Source organism: Taudactylus pleione, unplaced genomic scaffold, assembly GCF_031769625.1.
Source record: "Taudactylus pleione unplaced genomic scaffold, aTauple2 ptg001123l, whole genome shotgun sequence".
In the NCBI taxonomy this organism is placed as follows: domain Eukaryota; kingdom Metazoa; phylum Chordata; class Amphibia; order Anura; family Myobatrachidae; genus Taudactylus; species Taudactylus pleione.
Genome location: NW_028285524.1, coordinates 2,648,940 through 2,669,209, shown reverse-complemented (window position 1 = coordinate 2,669,209; position 20,270 = coordinate 2,648,940). Strand labels below are relative to the sequence as shown.

The 20,270-nt window shown below is 43.5% G+C and overlaps 1 protein-coding gene across 2 annotated transcripts in view; it reads left to right on the top strand.

Annotated features, from left to right (window-relative positions):
• TNR (tenascin R) overlaps positions 1–20,270 on the top strand; it is a 459,197-nt gene that overhangs the window by 331,008 nt on the left and 107,919 nt on the right. For both annotated transcript variants that reach the window (XM_088461904.1, XM_088461903.1), the window contains exons 5-7: positions 1,641–1,756; positions 11,943–12,093; positions 13,169–13,438. In XM_088461904.1, the coding sequence (XP_088318030.1) occupies positions 1,641–1,756; positions 11,943–12,093; positions 13,169–13,438 (537 nt within the window). The remainder of the gene's footprint in view (positions 1–1,640; positions 1,757–11,942; positions 12,094–13,168; positions 13,439–20,270) is intronic.

The following is a 20,270-nucleotide window of genomic DNA, read 5'->3' as shown; positions in this document are numbered from 1 at the left end:
TCTTCTCAGCAAAGACCGTTTCTGGTGATCAAAAGACAACCAATGCTTATTGTCTATGCGTAAAGGTGCTGGTACTATGAAATAATGGTGCCAGAGCTAAGTTACAAGCTGACATGAGTGTTAGAGTAACTTCCACACTCTGGATAAGTGTGTACATGCTCATTGTATTAATTTCTGAAAGTATTTCACTGATTATTCCTTTATCTGAACTAGTTCATACTAGCTGACATACTGGCTGCCTCCTTCGGGAGAGGACAGCCTGGCCGCAACAGCAAAGGGGGAGGGGGGGGAGGCAGCATAGGTCTGTGGTGCGTGGGGCAAGTCGACATTATCGCGTTATCGTTGCCATGACCTCCTGCTATTCAATGCCGATATTAACGGCATTGTAAATCTTGAGCGTGGCTACAGTGACGCGATTCAGCACAATAGCGTGATAGGCCGCCCAGCTCTTCCTCTTTACCCGGGGAAGTGGGCAGCACAGGAATAGACTTGGGGCGCTGCAGGATACTTGTATGCCTTTCCGGGCAGCCGAGAGCAGCACATGATTTTTGGGAGCCTGCCGGCCATTCCGGGAGGGTAGGCAAGTATGATTACACGTAGTAAGAAGAATTAAAAATTAGTGCCTGAATTGCGTACCCAACTACCCCCTTAAAAAACTACTGACGACAAATAAACACAAGCATACAATACTTATATAACAAAACTATATATTACCATGTACTACTTCTGTTATACTGTACTGCACAACTTTATTAATAAACAGTATAATTAATATAATACACTTTTAAAGTCAGCATTTTCCCTAGATTATTAATATCTTTTATTGCTTTTCAGTTTGTTGTCCTCATTTTTGTTATGTACTGTAGTGTGTAATTTCTGTGGAACCTTCATTATCTGTGTTCTGAATAATTACGCAGAAATATAGTCCTCTTTCATGAATACAATATACTCCAGTGCAACTGGCTTCACAGTTTTTGAATACTTACAGTCCTTCCATTGAATCTGCTTATTCGTGCTTCACAGTTATCCATGATCATAAGAGTTTGTCAGGTTTCCACTATATTTATACCATTCTGCTAGGAATTATTATAGCATTTGCCACTTTAATTGTAGCGTATTGTTGTCATCACCTTATTAAGCAGCATGAGGAACACAGCTATAACTGTGCTTACACTTCATTTAGCCAGTTATATTCTACTAGTAAAGGGATCCAGTCTGGCCTATCATCTCAGGCTGCCAGACACCTGCTCTGTCCGGCACTGCACCCTCTTTCCACTGCTCCACACCCCACTCTGACTGCTGACCGCCCTCCCCCTCCCTCGCTCCATTCAGTCCTGACCCTCCTGGTCCTCTCCATCACATGAAGACATATACACACATGGGTTACTTTATTTGTCAGAAGTCAATTACCCTCCCAGTACAGTATGTTTTGGAGTGTGGGAGTTAATCCATGCAAACTTGGGGAGAACATACAAACTCCATACAGAGAAAGCATTGGATAGGTATCTAACAAATGACCGCAGTGCTGTGAGGCAGTAATACTAACCACTATGCCACATGCCGCACCAATGTGTACTGTGATAAGTACATGTGCTTCTTCTTATTTATCTCCCTGTAACTGACATATCCATTGTTTTCAGATATTTCCCCACCGACAGGACTGCAGTTTAAAGATGTGACTCAAACCTCAGTGGAGGTGCAGTGGGAACCCCCGCTATTTCCTATCGATGGCTGGGAAATTAGTTTTACCCCTAAGGTATGTTAATAGCTATCTGTAAAATACACACTGTCCATGATGTAAGTATGTATGTATTTATGTACTATATGTATGTATGATGTGCCCCTAAGTATTTACATATACAGAATAAAGAAATATATTGCAGAGTTCCAATCACATGTACATTTTGCTGTGAAATAGGGCGTAACAATCCATATCAATGCTTTATCCAATAAGAATTCAGAGCGTAACATACAGTATATGATGGGGCAGATTTCCAAGCTACTAATGTATTTCAGCCTTTTTGGGGCTCATCAGTGCAGGGAAAGGTTTTCTGATCAGCATGGGATCAAATGCTTTACATCATGAAAAAGATATGGAATAATCTCCAACGTGATAATATGCAAATAACCATTGTGATGAGGGGTAAAGATGGAAAGTGACAATAATGGGATAGACGTACACCCCCCTCTTAATTGTTCTGCCAACAAATGTAACTGTTGTTACTGTCATTATGAGGTGTGATAGTGATTTATTATGTTTAGCCCACGGTCATAGTGTATGCAATGTCTTTTGACTTGAGGAACCCTATACATCCACCTACCTATCATACTAGGGTGCACCCCATCTTTGACAGTGTTTTAAATAGTCTGGTTCCATCTGGGTAGATCTCCCTTGAACTATTAAATCAGATTTGTGTGAACCTTGACATCCTCCTCATTACTACCGATTCCCTCTAAAATATTTCTTTCAAACGTTCTCATCCAATAACACATGAAATCTATGAACATTTTGTGACTCATTATCTTTCCAGTAAAGACTCCAGACTTGTTTTCACTTTCGATATTTCATTACACTAAATAAAAACTGGTGCTAATGGTCTGTCAGCTGCAGGCATCTTTGTGCTGATGAATTCATGCTTAATACGACCCCAGATGTCTCTTGGCTGTGGGTCCAGGAAAGCTGTTAAACTGGGTTTAAGACAAGCGTTAGTGCAATTTTGTTTTCCACCTGCCAGAGAGCTGTTCCGTTCATCTTCTGACAGAGGACTGCGTCCTTGCCTGCTTCCATGTGACAAGGCTTAAAAAGATCTTTCAAAGTCATGACATGTGTGACTGAGGTTGTGTCAGTTGCCTTTTATGAGGGGGGGGGGGAGAGAGATGCTTTTAGAAGTGGTTCTCAGTGGCGTTTGATGGGGTGAGAGGAGTGTGTGGGCGAAAGATCAACGCTCGTCCAAACAAGAAAACCTCAGGCAAGGATTAAATAGATTAAGGCTTTGTTTGTTACGGTGAAAGAATTGGCACGTTCTAGTGAATGATTTGGTGTCACGGGACGCTCATAAGCTGCATGCTTCACTGACCAGCTGAATGGAGAAACCATCAGTAATAATGGAAGATATAGGGGAGGGATGTAAGATAAGGAGCTTGACTTGTCATCTCCCTGGGCTCTAAGTAGAAGTGATACGTTTGTGGGATATTGAGCTGAGAGCAGAGTGATAGGTTTATATATAATCTGGTGATATTTTAAGCAGTCACATCATACACCGGAAATACCAACTGGTTGGTCTGGATATATATATATATGTATATAGTATAAAACACACAGGAAATAATACAAAATAGAATGCTAACGCTACAGTACAGTAAATATGCAGGTTGAATGTTTTTGATTGGGTTGAAGGCAAGTCAGCCATAATTGCTTCCGCATTAGGTGCACACATGGCCGGAGCAGGGCTCTATGCTGTCTTGTGCCACTCCCGCCCCCTAAACCCATGATGTCATGATGTTACGGCTAGGGGGTGAGGGCACCGGCTCTAGGAAATAGTGCACTGCCCAGAGTTTCCCAAGGACGCTCCGGACAACTCCACTGGCTGTAGGGTGCCTGCCCGGTGTGTCCATTGAATGCTCCAGGCGGATCTGCAGCACTGCTACTGGCTAGAGGGTGCCGTTCCTGGCACCATGGAAGCCATGTACAGATGTCCTGGGGCAGTGATGACTCTGCCCACCAGGACCCTGCACGCTGTGCGACAGCATTTCTCGCACACATCTAGTTACAGGCTGCGTGCACATACCAAAAAGCATATATTCAGCCTTATGCAGAGTTGAAAGCATCTATGTGGTTGTACTGCACACATTCGTATGCTTTGTTTCATAGCCGTAATCACTATCTGTGCACACTTGTCTATCCTTGATGCAAAGGATGCGACTGACAGTAGGCGTACAGGTATTCTGCATAACTCACAGTTCTGGCAACACACCATAACTGCACTTATCCTACATGCAAACACCCTAAAGGCAAAGAAAAGTGAGGGTAATCCGTCTGTTTTCAGAGATGGTGCCATAGCAGGGGGCAGGGCCATGATGATTCAGAGCAAATCTCGTCATCGTACTGTTCCATGTTGTCTATGGGAGACTTGACCACTTTTCTGGGCATCCAGCAGAGCTACCTGAGATTCAGGAGTCCCATGGATGTTCCAGGAGAATAAGCAAGTATGAAGTGTGCACTGATGATGACGCTAATTATATCAAGCATATGTGTAGAGGCGGTGCAGTTGCATAGATGTGTGCAACTTAGCATATGGGCGAATATCCCCATTTGGTTCCATGTTCTAGCAAATACAGCCAACTTGCATTAAACTATGCATTGTCCCCTTAGACTGTTGTAACTCTGATTCTCGACAGCGGGGTTATTCAACGTGCAACCCTCCAGCTGCTGTGGAACTACACGTCCCAGCATGCCCTGACATCGTTTTAGCGTACTCTAATAGCAAAACTTTCTTGATGAGGTCTTCATGAGTCTCTCTGAGTAGTGGATTTATCAAACCATCGGCAACAATAGTCTTTTTTGTTCTGTATTACACTTCAGTAATGTTTTGTAAGGGGTCGGGTATGGAATGCCGGCGCTCGAGATCCCATGGTCCAGAGGGCCTGATTCAGACCCATTCGCTAGCAAGCGATCGCTCGGCGCGAGCGTTGTTTTGCAATGTGTGCATGCGTATGCATCGCAGTGAGCGTGCGCGAGTTAGGCTGAACGATAGGGAAGCATTCGCTCGCCCAGCAGAGACAGCCCAGCTGAAGGAATGACAGGTCAAGCCGTTTGTGGGTGGTAACATGGGCTGGCCACTGGAAATGGGTATGGAGGTGCGAACGCAGTCGTGCCTGAGTGTCTTAACGCCGTTTCAGAGGCGTGCATAATTAACAGCCAGCGTCATTGTACACGTCACCTGGTTGAATTATACACTGAAGTGATCGCAGTGCTTGTGGTAGGGTATAGTCAACCTCAAGCGCTGCGTTCACTTCCGATGGAACCCGATGTACTGATGATGCATACACTTCTTGGATATGACGTGCGCTAGTGGGTGTCTTAAGACAGGGTGGTGGGCGTCTGCATACACACCGCCATAGCACACCAAGACATAGTGGGCGTGCTTATGCCTTGCCAGGCGATCGCCTGCCTTGCCGTCACTTAGCCGAATTTGCATACGCTGGGAGCGAGCGTACGCATCTAGCGAACGGTTCTGAATCGGGCCCAGAATCCCGATGTCGGCATCCTGACAGGGTTAGCATACCGACGCCTGTCGGTCAGTATCCTAACCCTCCCCCACTCTCTACCCCTAACCTTCACTCCCGGCTGCCTAAAGCAACCCTCCCCAGCACCCTAAACCTACCCTTCCCCCTAGTGCCTAAGCCTCCCCCTAAATTATCGCCGGGATGCCGGCACCGGGATTCTGACCGAATCCCTTTTTAAGTACTGTACAAGTAATTAGTACATGGGTTCTCTGTATGCAAAAATGTTACACATGCTTGATTGTCTTCCCTGATGAGGATTGGCTCTTGTCTGTTTATCTCCAAGTTCTTCAAGAGTTGACGTAACCAGATTACTGTGTAACAATCCTGGGCTGGTATACTGTAATAATCAGTTGTTGAAATTTCTGCTGATCCCGTCCATAATAACTTTCCCAAATAAAACAAAAAATCCACCTGTGGAGTTGTGGTTTTTGTCATTCAGACCTATGTCATCGATATAATGTGCCCTGCGCTGGCCCGACCACAGCAATGGTGACATCGTGACATTACGAGGAAGGGGGGGAGGGTTCAGCTGGAATGAAGAAGCTGAGCTCCCGATGCATTCCCAAGAATGAGCAGAGAGCCTCTTCTGTGTATCTGCAAGTTGCAGGATGCTGTTCCAGGCTCCCTGCATGCTAAATACAGGTGCCACAGGGCAGCAACTGTTATGTCCCCTCAGCCTTGTACCCTGGGTGGTGGCACCACACACACCCCTAGTTATAGCCCTGTTGTCATCTTCCCAGTTTGCATGTACATAACAGGTTAGCACAGTCATAGATATTAGCTGGTCATTTCAATTTCTTATTTCAGTTATTTTATGATACACTTTATAGCACTGCAGCTGTGTGATATAGAGAGCGCACATCATTTGTACAACATCCCTATGACTTATAGTTTGTCTTTATTAGATAGGTTTTTTCGTATCTGTCACAAGATCCTTATTGCCAGCTGGGTTTCCTGGTCTCTTTGGCCCACACACACATCCCCATAGATCATCTGTAATGGATGGCTTCCTGTGCTCTGACATGCTTTAGGTAGCTGCACACTTATAGCTTTGGCTTCGATACAGCACATGAATGACTCAAGTGTATTATACAGTGATATAGCTACATCAGAGGTCCTGCTTTTCTTCAGCAGTTACGTTACGGCATCTGATTGCGAGTGACCCAGACGCCTATTCGGACCGAGAACCAGGCTGAACTGTGCAACACCTGCAGTAGTTAAACATTTCACGAATAGGCGATCGCCCTAAAAATCTGGAACATCCAATATATTATTCATAACAGTTTGACAATTCTGTCCAGAAGTTGGGTCTCCACTCAGGTGCCCATGACCATTTCCTTGCACTGTGACACTTCTCCATTTGGAAACAACATTTTCTCATTTGTCTCTCAGTCTATTTGGTTGAGTGAACTTTTGTCATTCGTCATGTGACTCATCATCCCTGAGTCAATGCACCAATTTGATGAGCAGTTTGTTTGTGAAAGTTTAAAACACCCGTTCCCTTATATATCTATGCAGTTTGGAGTTTTATCTGCAATAGCCTTTTTTCAGACTCCTAGGCTGTAACTGGCATTTGCCTGTGTTTATATTTTTCCAAATAAAACCGTCCTTAATTAAACGATTTCTTATAGAACACTCTGCATTCTGCTTTGCATCCGTAATTTATCCATCTTTAAGAGCTGCTTCTGATCTCACCGTCTCGTTTCCTGTTCCGACCGATATTCTTCCTGTGGTTGCATTCATCAAATGTGCCTTGACAAACTCCGAAATGAGTTCCAATTCTGGTCTAGCTGCAATGGCATTAATTAAAGCTCCATATGATTTAGGAAAGGCTTCATAGGAATAATGCATATATATGACGATCTTTAATGTCCTCTTTAATTCCATTAAACTACCCTGAAGTTGCTAGAATTGCAATTACATGTTCTTCTTCTTGCAATGCTGAGACTTTTGCGGTGTCATGCTGTATCATTTGAGCAGCAAGTGCAGTTCACTATTATAATTTGATCTGCAGTCCAGTGTGTGCACTGCTTTCCATAAACCAGAGGATCCCAAACTTTCATGAATCACGGTGCCCTAGAGCCGGTATGGGGAACCTCAGGCCCGGGGGCCGTATAAGGCCCGCGGAATTATTTGGTCTGGCCCTTGGAGCTTTTTTCTGCTAGCCTCATCTTGCTAGCAGGGTGCCTAGAATGGCACCCTGCAGCCAGAATCTATGCAGTAGTGCCGGCTGGAGCATCTTTAGGACGCTTAAGATGGTCACACCACTGCCCTTACAACTCCCATTGCTGTAATCACCGGCGGTTGTGACGTCACACTGAGGGGGAGTGGCCTGCACAAGGTTATATATATCAAATTGTCCCTCTGCAGAAAAAAAGTTCCCCACTCCTGCCCTAGAGTATCAGCATTTTATTTCACAGCAACCCTAGGCCAAAAGTTTCTTATTGAGAAATTCAGCAAAAATAATTATTTTAAGTGAATTGTGCTGACCTGTCATCAGTTTCAGTTATATGGTGGTGGTCAGGTGGCACTTCTGTTTGCCCACATATTTTATGATTGGCAGCCCTGGCACTGGTTTTGCCTATTACATGGACCATAAATAATTTGATCCTGGACCACCAACCTGCGGCATCCCTGCATGGCACCCAGTTTGGAAACCCCTGCCATATATGGTTTGCTAGGGCTCCTTTCCTCATGTGAATCAGTTGAGCATCTTCCAATAATAAGCTGATTATTGATCTAGCCTGCTTGTTTCCTTTATCCCACACCTCAGTATTGATCTGCAGTCTATATGCGCTGAGTACATCCAATAGGACATCTTTGTATAATAGCATCTTCCCTTAGAACTTCCATAGCTAGTAATGACCGCTGTCAGCTCTGCTGTGCCTGATAGAAATTCAAAGCCACCAGCAATTTCTCTCTCTCCAAAGAGTTACAGAATTATATAACTATTGCACCACAAACTGGGTGTTGTAGGCCCTTTACCTGCTTGAATACTCTGTCAATTCAAGTTCTTTGTAAATGAGGACAGGTGGACACACTCTGGAAACCATAACTCAGTTCTAATTCTGTAGATGGGAGAAACACATCAGCATTTGCCTTTAATGCTTTAATGCATCATCAATAGTAAGTCCTGTAGGGATTCAGTCAGGAAGCCGACCGGCTGTAGGTGCGGCACAGACACCGCAGGACGGTGAGGACGCAGGTCACATGGAGAACATCAACTCATATTGGCTTTCCCCAGGTAGAAAAAGAACTTGGCAGCAATAGTATTAATGAGGCACAAATATAATAGGGACAGAAAGGCCAATAAAGATAACAACCACAGTTGTGGATACAGTAACTATTAACATTTTAGATGCAGAGCAATAAACTATTTCGGAAATATAACATTATGGATCCCAAGCCCACCTGTATCTGTCATAATTTACTGCTCACCACCATGAACATGACCTGAATTATGTATGTGCCGACTCGCACCTTTCTCTGCCTGAGAGGTGCATATCCAATGAGCTCAGTCACAAAGAAAATATGCTCAGTGCGCTACTTATTTGCTGGCTACAGTTTCCCTTCATTAAAGCGTTGAATGTCTGGCTTCAGACATTCACGTCTTTATAATTACAATTACGTAACCTGGGACTTGGCAACTTTTCTTGCATGAAACTTAGCAGACCACAAAATTACAGTTGCCTAAACCGACCTATCCAAATCCACCATGTTCTTGTTCATCTGGATCCCTACATGGGGATATCATTTAATTACTTTAGACATGTAGCCAGCTACAGATGAATGGATGAAAAGAATGGGGAGGGGGGGGGTTGTATAGTAGCGTAACTGCAGACAATTCCACAGCACAAGTATAAATATCTGTTGCGACAACCGGTGGATGCTGAAAGTAATCTCCTGGCAGCTGTTGGGCTCATAGTGCTCTGGACACCCCTCACCCCCAGGTCTACTCCTCTCAACCCAGGACACAGTGATAGGCAATCCCCCCCTGCAATGCTGCAGCTATGACTCATTGCTCACTATCCACCCCCCCACCACCACCACACCACCTCCAGCATTCAGGCCTGCTCAATGCTGCACCACTCTCTCCCCAGGCCTCAGTGATCAGTGATCCTGGATCAGTAACCTACGGCTACGGGTGGAGAGTCTTAATGCAGCCCGGATTAACTGCAATATTTTATAATGAATTTTCTTTGTGTTGTCTGATGCTGCATAAATCTCCCAGGTATCTAAATTTCAGTCTACCATTATTAGGTAATGTATACTGTACCTGGTAATGAGAAGAAACAATACATGTTCTTCTTTCTTTATGGTGGGGTAAATATTTTGGTGTCATCAGAGGTATAACTGGTTACACAGGTATGTATTGCATGTATTATAATCTTCTATAGCTTCCTGTGTCCCTGGGTTTATCAGTGGCCAAAGTAACACGTCTGTGGGCTTATAGGGTGTCCCAATGGCTAGTTTTTAGTCTGTTGACAACTCTCGGCACATTTGGGTATGATAACCCAATGGCCAGGCTAAAGTATTTAATTGTGCAAACTGATTTAGAGGCCTATGTATCAAAGCTTGATGAGAGAGAAAATTGTGAGATATAAATCACCAACCAATCAGCTTCTACCTTACATTTTATAGATTGTGTTTGAAAAATGACAGTTAGGAGCTGATTGGTTAGTACTTTCTCTCAATTTTATCTCTCATCGAGTTTTCATAAATAGGCCCCTTAATTTCTGTAAACCCAGTATTCTGTTTTTGATCTGACCATCCAACCAGAACATTTATATTTTTGTAATGTTTGCAGCGCCTCATCTTGCCAAATATATTGTGGCATTTCAGCTGGATGCTGGTCTGACTTGCTCAGATATTCTGCAAAATTAGTTTGCTGAGACTCCTTGTTGAAGGTCTTTTGTGCTCTGATGCATAATATTTCATAATCTGAAAGGGGCGATTTTGACTTGTTTTTGAGGCAGTGCTGCCTTTGACAGAAAATCAGCAATTTATATCTCTGATCCCGTCTCGTAGGTCACAATGAGATTGTATTTCTGCAGACACAGCATCACATACTGCAGACGTTTTGGCAACTCCAAAATATCCAAGTAGTAGTAGTGTTATTTTTTTTATTTAAATGCTTCTCACTTAAATGCTATTTAAATGCTTCTCACTTAAGGCCCCCATACATCAGCAATTGATTGCAGCAAACGTGCAATTTGCAATCGATTGTGTAAAAAAATCTTTCCCTTTTTCAATCGATTGTGGCAATTCTGCAATCGATTGAAAAAGGGAAAGATATTTATACACAATCGATTGCAAATTGCACGATTGTTGCAATCAATTGCTGATGTATGGGGCCTTTACTTGTGATCAGTCTCAATAGGAACCATTGTCTTTCCATGTAAATACTGATCAAACATCTTGCAGCAAATTAAAATAACGAGACATTCCCGCTCAATTTGAGCATACAATCGTTGTGTTGATCACAATGAGCGTGATGTGAAAGTCACTGGTTGACCTTGCAGTAGGAGAGTAAATCCAAGTCATTTTCACTGGCATCACGTTGGATAGTTACAGTACATCTTCATTTATAACATACTGTGCTACCGTATGACTTATTGTGTTGTTAATAGTATATATACTGTATTTCTTCAATGTTCAATTCTTTACTGTTTTGTGAACACTATTCCCAAATACAATTTTTGTATGTCAGTCTTCTCAGCAGATATTACATTTTAAAATATGGTAGGAACTTTCAGAACTGCTACCAGTCGTTGAACAGTTTACACATTGTCTGGTGGGACTCAGTATGATCTGTCTGGTTTGGTCATGTGTAGAAAGGCTCACTCATTCACCAGCATCAGACTGTGCTATTCCAAGTGTTGGACAGCTCCTTGCTATTGTGCTGGGACTACGCTCAACTACAGTCAAACTATTCACCCAACCCCTCGACTACTGGATAATCCAGACAATGATACTTCCTCCTTTCTAGATTATTGTGCTCCTGCCCAGTATTCTAGTTGCTTTACTGTTTGCTGCTGCATTTTGGCTTATGCAATCCTCAACTCATGTACTTTCACTGACTTGCCCTTGACTTCATCTCTGCTCTCAACTCTTTGCGTTAATCTGCCTTCCTGTTTCCTGAACCCGGCTGTCTTTAGCCCTTCTTGATTCTATTTCGGTTTACCTTCCTTTGTAGTCAATAGACTCCGATTCTGACTCCAGACTGTTACAGAAGATCACTCCAATGCACAGTGCAGCGGACAGTCTCGCTTCAGCTGCTTTCTGTTTAATTTGAATTTCTGCCTTTTTGCTCTAAAAATCAAAGATGCCAAGCTAATCCCCTGCGCCACATAACACCACCACCAACAAAATTGTGCAGTAATGTTGAAATAATTTGCCAGCTAGAAAGCAACCAAATGCTACATGAAGAGTATGTGCTTGTAAGAAAGGATTGGCAATGCTTAAAAAAATTGGTTCAACACTTTAGATAATAAAGTATACAGTTAATTGCTTGCTATGGATTAGAGCACTGTTAGTACACACAGTTAGTAGGTGGGTCCTCCGGAGTACTTTATGTTGCAAAGCAGCTGGCTCTTGTACTGTCTCACTATGGTTTAAGTAATAATTTAAATGTTCTGTTTTTCATCCAATGGCAGAATAATGAGGGTGGGCTAACCGTTCAGCTCCCCAGCAGTGTCACTTCTTATAACCAGACGGGGTTGAAACCAGGAGAGGAGTACACTATAAGCATCATTTCGTTGAAAGAGCAGGCAAGGAGTCCCCCAACATCAGGCAGCGTAACAACGGGTAAGTATATTGACTGAGCACACACGCATACGGCAGACAGCTGCCCCATAACTGGATGCTGAGATCATTACCGAGGAGACCTGTTCAATATAAGGAGTCTATGTACTAAGCTATGGAGAGAGATAAAATGGAGAGAGATAAGGGCCCTCATTCAGTGGCGGTCGGAGAATGCAAGTTGTCGCTCAGAAACTGGGCGGCCGCTTGCATACTGACCGCCCGCCTGTTTCGGTCGTTAGGCTGTCGGTTAACACCCACAGCTCTAACGACCACTCGGGTGATGGTCGCGATGGTCAATGACCATCGCGACCATCGGGGCTTACGACGAGACCCTAGGGTAGGGTCTCACTTGTCGTAAGCCCCGGAGAGCTAGTGACTAGTGATGTCAGTGGGGCCTCCCCCAAACGGAAGGCGTTCCCATGGGAACGCCTCCATTTGGGCTGCCACCCCCCCGGCCCGCCTTCCAAACGGGGCGAGCTGTCACTCAACATCGACAGCTCGCCCCCTTTGGAAAGAGACCCGCTATGACCGGCGCTGTCGGTCGTAGCGGGTCTCACGCATGCGCACGAGGGAGCCGGCTCCCTCGTGCGCATGCGCACTGGCCAAACATCGAGGCGGCCATGCGGTCGTAGACCGTACGGCCGCCTCTGAATAAGGTCCAAAGTCCCAGCCAATCAGCTCCTAACTGTCACTTTACAGGTTGTGCTTGAAAAATAACAGAAGCTGATTGGCTGCAATTTTATTTCTCTCTAAGGCTTAGTGAGTAGACCCCAGTGACTCCTAAGTGACAAGTGCACTGGAAAACTCTCTGAGTGATTGTAATACATTGCAGGAATAGCCGAGAATAAGGAAAAAGATTAATATAGCAACAAATAGCAGAAAATGTCGTTGAGATTTATGGTGACAATGCATTAAGTACATTGGTCAGCTCAGGATGTATGCAGTATGGTAGAAGTAAACGACTTACCTTTAAAATAATTAATCTTTGTCCACATATACAGTAATGTTTGAAGGTTTGACCAAGGACAAGGATACACTGAGGAAATTGCTGCTGAATAGTACTTTGTTTTCTCCCCAGTCATTGACGGCCCATCACACATCCTAGTTCGGGACGTGTCTGACACCGTAGCTTTTGTGGAGTGGACTCCAGCAAGAGCTAAACTGGATTTTATCCAACTTCAGTATGGACCCGTTAACGGAGAAGGGGAGAAGACCACCTTCCGCCTGCAGCCCCCTCTGAGTCAGTATTCCATGCAAGTCTTGCGACCAGGAGCGCAGTACGAGGTGTCGGTGTGTGGTATTCGCGGGGACATTCGAAGCAATCCTGTCAGTGCCAGTTTCACCACAGGTACTAAACTGGGCTCATTAATTATTCCAAAAGTCTTAGTCCAAGCACACACATGGCGGACCAAAGTGGGCACCAAATATTGGTGGTAGATTAGAAGAGTGCCATTTAATAGTAATTGATAGACTACATTTTACATGATACGGCTAACATAAGTGACCTATTTATTCTTTGGAATGAGTTTCTAACTGAAATAATAAACTGTTACATAGATTGTGATGGATATGTAAGACATGGATGAAAGTAAGTTTAACTGCTACTATTACCATATTTTAGTTGAAACGTGGTTTATATGAATGCTTAGAGCAAGGCATGTCAACCTTTTAGTGCTCAAAGCAGATATAGAAAATATTATGTCACTGAAACAAACATTGAGACTGTGACAGGGTAATAATTTGCCGGGCTATGAGAAGAATATTTTGAATAAAGTATATAGCCAATATTTTCCCGTACAGAGATATTTTTAAATTAAATCCAGCTTTGGCGTTCCTGCCACCTGCACACACCTCAGTCCAGCTCATATGTCTTTTCTTTCAGCTTCATAGTTACTGGCATCCTCTGTTCCCCCTCCTGGAGTAGTTTATGTCTGGTTAGGCTGGGGCACTGTAAAAATGGATCCCAGAGTCCACAGTCGCAGTAATGTTTGTTGAAATTCCAAGAACATAGGGCCTAATTCAGACCCGCGCTCGCAAGCGGGTCGATGTTGGCCCAGTGCGCATGCATACGAGGGCTTCGGCTCCGTCGTGCGCATGCGCGAAACCTGGATAGCGACGGCCAAGTCGTCGCTCCGGGTCTCGATACAAAGGGGGCGTGCAGTCGATGGTAAGTGACAGCACGCCCCCTTTGGTGGGCGTGCCGGGGGCGTGGCTGGCCAGACGGAGGCATTCCCATGGGAACGCCTACCGTCTGGGGCCGGCCCCACTGACATCACAAGTGATGTCAGTGGGAGTGCTCTCTGCTCTGATAGAGCCGAAAGCACTCCAGGGCTTGCGGCAGACGAGACCCTACCACAAGGGTCTCGTCGCAAGCCCGATGGTCGCGATGGTCTTGACCATCGCGACCATCTTTTTGGCTGCTCGCTATAGCTGTGGGTGGTCGCTCTAAAATTAGGAAGGACGGCCCTGATTCAGAGCGAGCGCTGTCAGAGCGTCCGGCTCTGAATCAGGGCCATAGTACCAAGTGCAGTGCATTATCGGGTGTTGAGTAAGTCCTAAGAGACACCACACAAAGTCACAGGCATGTACTGAGCTCTGACTGGTGGAGCTCATCACATGCTTCTCTGACACGTGGAGGAGATCAGCAGCCGCCTCATGGGAGGATTCATCAGTGCCAGGCAGCACCTACTGGGTCTGTGTAACCTTTGCTGAATGCTGAATAAGAATGGAGCACCTGTAATGAACAGAAGCAGTGAGGTCATTACTATGTTGGACACACATCTCTAGCTGTAGGTAAAGTGTCTGACTTATTAGAGGATAAAGTTTAGGGAAACTGCATATGTCCATATTTGGATGGAGTCTGACGTTGTAGTCACTATATGTGCTTGTTCATGTCTGTACACAGGGCGGCATTTATGTATATTTGTTTTTCATTCTTGAATTTATTTCTTGTTTTATACCTATAGAATATTTTGCAGTGATTTGTGTGTGTATAGTACAGGGAATAGCAGGGTGCTTACAGTGGGCTCGAGTAGGATTCTGCAAGTCGTTCTCACGGCGGACTCGCGTTGCATGATGGTCTCTTTAGTCCTAGCAGAAGTTACAGTGCACTGTAGCTATAAGCTCCTAAGCCTACACCAAACTGCAACTACTGGCAGCACATGGGTAACCGTCCTCCTCCTCTCCCGGTAATGGTTGGATAAATTGTCTGTATAGGGACGCTCTTTTGGCTGCATGTGTTCCCGGAGCTGCACGGTAATGCTGTTAGTGTTGTGTCTGTCAGTGAGGAGACTGGGAGAGAGCAGTTGTGTCTACATACTGAGGCCAAATTAGCAAAAACAAAGACCTCTCAGGCTTACTGATCTCTGTCATCAGGCAGGTGGCATGGCGGGTAACTGTAGCTGCTCCTGAGAGGGCGACATTCAGTGATTTAGGGCGCAAAAATAAAATTATATCTTGACCGCCCCAACCTAAAAATGTTGTGGTGCCCCTGAGTACAGTACATTCTATAGAATGATATGTAGAAGGTGATTGGTTGCTATGGGCAACTGCTTCAGCTATTCACTTTTCCTCTCTTTAGAAGGCTTAATAAATGTCCCCGATGTGTGCACATGAACAGTGAGTTGGAATATTGCATCTAGTAGTATGCAGTGATGTTCAGACCTGGGGAATACTCATTACGCACTGACAATCCTCAGCTCAGAAAGGTTTTGGAAAGCATTATTGGTGCCGATGCAAAGCTATATGCAAGTCCGTTTGCAGACCGTATTTTGCGTGTTTTAGCTCTATTCACACGTACTCAAGTACAGGTGGGGGTGCGATTTTTACTGACATCTACTTTATTCTTGCTAATAAGTGAATATTTCTATTAATTTTACTGACTGCCAATAAACTTGCTAATGGCTGACAGCCTACCCTCCATTACAGTCATGCTGTGATACATATTGCTACTACAATAGAATGTATCAGCTGTTATAACTTTGGGATTCACCTTCACATCTGTTTTTTTAAGAACACATACTTTCCTATAAAGACAACAGGTCATCGTCTGAGCCGCCTGTAGTTACAGCCCCTGATTCACCCAGTTTTAATCTGTAAGGTTATAATATGTGGTTTGGAAGCATCAATTTGTCGTTTCAAGGTGCCCAGTACTAAAACAATATATATTTTAAAATCTACTCATTTTAAGCCTATTGCTCTTCGGAGCCAGACACTGGACTTTATGGTACAACTTGCTGAGCTTTAAATTACTTATTAGAGCTGTCTTACTCTTGTTGTATGTTGTTAAATTCACAAAATATATATATAATTTTTTGTTTTAAAGCTAAAACAATAGGAACAGAAGGAATTTTATATGCCTGTCGTGTATTAAACACCCAGTATGTGTATGTCTATATTTGGCTTAGCAGGGATTATGTATTGTTGTGTTTATTCTGTGATATGACCAGTTTGTCTTTAGCCGATCGACTGTTTATGGTTGTGGTTATGGGTGTAGTTTGCGGAGCTATTCTGGTGGTTTCTGGATAGAGGTGGTCTCTTGGTTTCCGGCATTCCCTCCTACCTATCCTGTATTTTGTACTGGTTGTTTGCTTAATTGTGGGAAAGACTGGTAGCATTGTCTGTCTCGCTAGTAGATCTTCGGGTGCTCTCCCCTCCAATACACGCGTTAGGCTGAATCTACCCCAGTAGGGTCAGTGGCACTACTGGTCCTGGTGCACCTTTTTGCTTCATTGGGAGGGGAGTTTGGATATCTTAAGTGTGTGTATGGTGGTTTGGCCGAAGGCCCCCATCTAGGCCTAACTGGGGTAGTGAGCAGATAGCAACACTGCTATGTGGACCTGTTCTTTCTTTACCACCATTATATCCCTCCTTCTTATATATTATTATTATATATTATTAAAGAAAGCTGACCCTTTTCTCTGCCAATAAGTCTCTATTTATTTTAGTGTAAGTAATGGTTTATTATTAACACCTGCACAAAATGTATACAGACGTCAGACAATAGGTAGTTTATTACATATACAAGGGTTCTTTATAATTACATACCAAGGTGTCACACGGAATTTAATTTTTAAAATGTTTATATGGCTGTTGACAAGGGATCCATTCACAAGTCACATTGTTTAATATTTGGAAAATTCTGCATGTCCATTGTGTATATATGTGTAATTATCACATGTTTTATTTGTTGTAAGTACATGATATGGGAGTACAGAAGCAACACATGGCAGATGAAACTTAAGAAATGGCAATTATTGGTCTCACACAGAAAATGAAGGAGGCATCGGACAGTGATTTTAAACACTGGCATCTGTTTAAGATCCTATTTAGTATCTTGTATGTTTTACATGGGGAGCTGTGCTTAGATCATGTCACAAGAAATACTGCTGAGGCTGGCAGTGTAAGGCCTGGTAACCAATGTGCTTCTGAGAACCGATAAATTTACCTCACTATTGACCCCAAATAATAGACCAACCAAATCCCAACTGCAGTGATAGAGACGTGGACAGTGTTTAATTGCAGCTTGCAGGACATGTACTAATTTAATATCGCTGTAGAGAATTCAGCTCCATAGAGACAATCATCTGGTTGTGAGCTTACAACCAATTCAATTCATCTTCAATGTCCCCTGAGCCAAAAGTTGTGAACTCCTACAGATGACATTTATAATCATTTTAAAGTTCACCTCTCCCATTTAAACAGTGGATATAATCAACAGGGATAAAGCCAGGATAATGATAATTTAGTCTACCAGATCAGGAGTCTAAAAAAATGTGTTTTATTACTCACAAAACAACAAGTTAGTAATTATTAAACATTTGTAATATTAATTGGTTAGGATCTAACAAATAGGATTGTACAGTATGAAGCTCCAGAAATTGTTTGCTGCAATTTAACTGCATTTATGCTCAAAATGTGCAACTTACTAAAAAATTTATTTTATCTAAATTGTGCTTGCAAATCACATTTCTTTTTATTTGCTTGGTCTAGTTTGGATGACTACCCATGCCCTATCAGCCATCTACAACTCTATGGGAGCAGCAGTCAGTACAATACTGAATGAAATCAGTGGCGTCCCTCCCCGCGGTTACACCTGGTGCTGGGAGGGAAGCTTTGTGCGCGGCGAAGCCGCGCGTGCCCCGTAAAATGGGGGTGTGACTTCAAAAAGGAGCGTGGCTTCAGAAAGGGGACGTGGCCTCGCGTCCCGAATCTGGTCCCCGGCCCATGTATCTCCATGGAGTGGTGGGGGGTGCCGGAGGTGCGGGAACTGCAGGCTCTCTCACTGTGACAGGAGCCGAGTGCTGTACTTAATTCTACAGTGCAGCACCCGGCTCCTGTCACTGAGCGGAAGCCTGCACCTTGGTGTCACCCCTCGGCGGGTGACACCCGGGTGCGGCCCGCTCCCCCCGCACCCACCTTGTGACGCCACTGAGTGAAATCTAGGAAGTTACTTAATACAGTGTTATTATATAAAGTGGTTACAGCTGTTTAAAGAATAATACTAACTAGGAACTTATCATCTTGAGTCTCATAAGCTAATAAATGCCAAAATGGGGGAAGATAACAAAATATGAAAGGCATAATTTCTAAAGCTATGATTTCTGCTAAGTGCAGGAAGAGGATGTGTCCTGCTGTACTTTCCCCCTCTGTCTCTTACTTCCAGCAGTGATGCTTGGCAGAGATGGTCATGACTGGTTTGAAATGGAAATTGTTACAAACATTAAGTAAGAAAAAGGGAGGGAACTGCGCTAATAATAGTCTGATTGTAAATTGTGAGGTAGCAGAAAATGAAAGTCACGGCTCCGTACATTAAAAAATATATTTGTATTTAATCGCATAAAAACCATCAATGTATATATAAACAATAACATACAATAAAATATAATTTGTTGTATGTCAGTAATTAGTTATTTATAAAACAGTATAATGCATATTCTTCTGAAAAATCCCCTAAAAGGATTTCAATATGGTGATGTTGAGTCCAATTTACTAAAATACTTAACACTGTCCATATGTATCATATGAATGGAACAGACTATTAAGTCACAAAGAATGGTGACGCATAGTACCTACGGACAGCTGTAGTCAGCGTATCCTGGACAAATGACGCCAGAAGATGGATATAGTTTCTGATATGTCTTTCAGCGGCAGCCGGAGCCGGGCCACGCTGCACCAGCAGTCTATCCGTGTCCCATGCCTATAAGCTGTAGAGGCCGTAATTCAAATGACGGAGGAATTTGCAAAGTCCACCTTGTTGTAATTTGACTGCAAGATGTCCAGTCCGCTTATTCCTAGTGAGAATCTCCACGATCACTTGTCGCACAATAGAGCTGCCGTCAATCAGGGGGTCCTCTGACTAGTTTCGCCTCTTTAGCTGAGGCTTTTTCAAAGAGTGCTCCAGGATGTGTCCTGCTGTACTTCCCCCCTCTGTCTTCCAGCAGTGATGATCATGACTGGTTTGAAATGGGAATTGTTACAAACATTAAGTAACAATGACTAATGAGATATAGCACTTCACCACAGTAAAGCCCCGTACACACTGGACGATTTATATGAACGAAAACGATATCTTTGAACAATATATCGTTCAGATCGTCCATTGTGTATGAACTTAATGACGAACGATGCAGGCTCCCGTGGTTCGTTAACGATATCCCCAGTCATCTGTACATGCAGCTCAATCTATGAGATATTGTTAACGAAGCCAAGCTGCCGAATGCAATGATGACAATAGTAGATGCAGTATTTCATGTTCATTATAGCTCAGAAACTGCCATCTGATTTTCCAGATCTTATGTTTCTCATAAAGGAGACTATGATGCCTTTCATTATGTTGGTCAAGCCCTACATTCCATAACCTGTGAAGGAGAAATAACTTTTGGCACCAGTTAGTGTATTTGAAAAAAATAAACAGAAGTTGAGATAACAAATAATATATTGCTTGGGTACCCTATCATTTGGATTGGTAACAGTAAATAAATAAACAGTTGATTTTGGATATGTTACGGTACTGAATTAAATTAAAAATGGGTGACATGATGTTATAGGCAATTGTAAAATGAGAAAAAAAATCTACATATATCTACTGGACTCCAACAGACTGTAAGTCACCGCATGGCTAATTAAGTAGGATGTAGAATACAAAAGAGGGAGAGGAAGATGAGGCAATGCTGCTATTT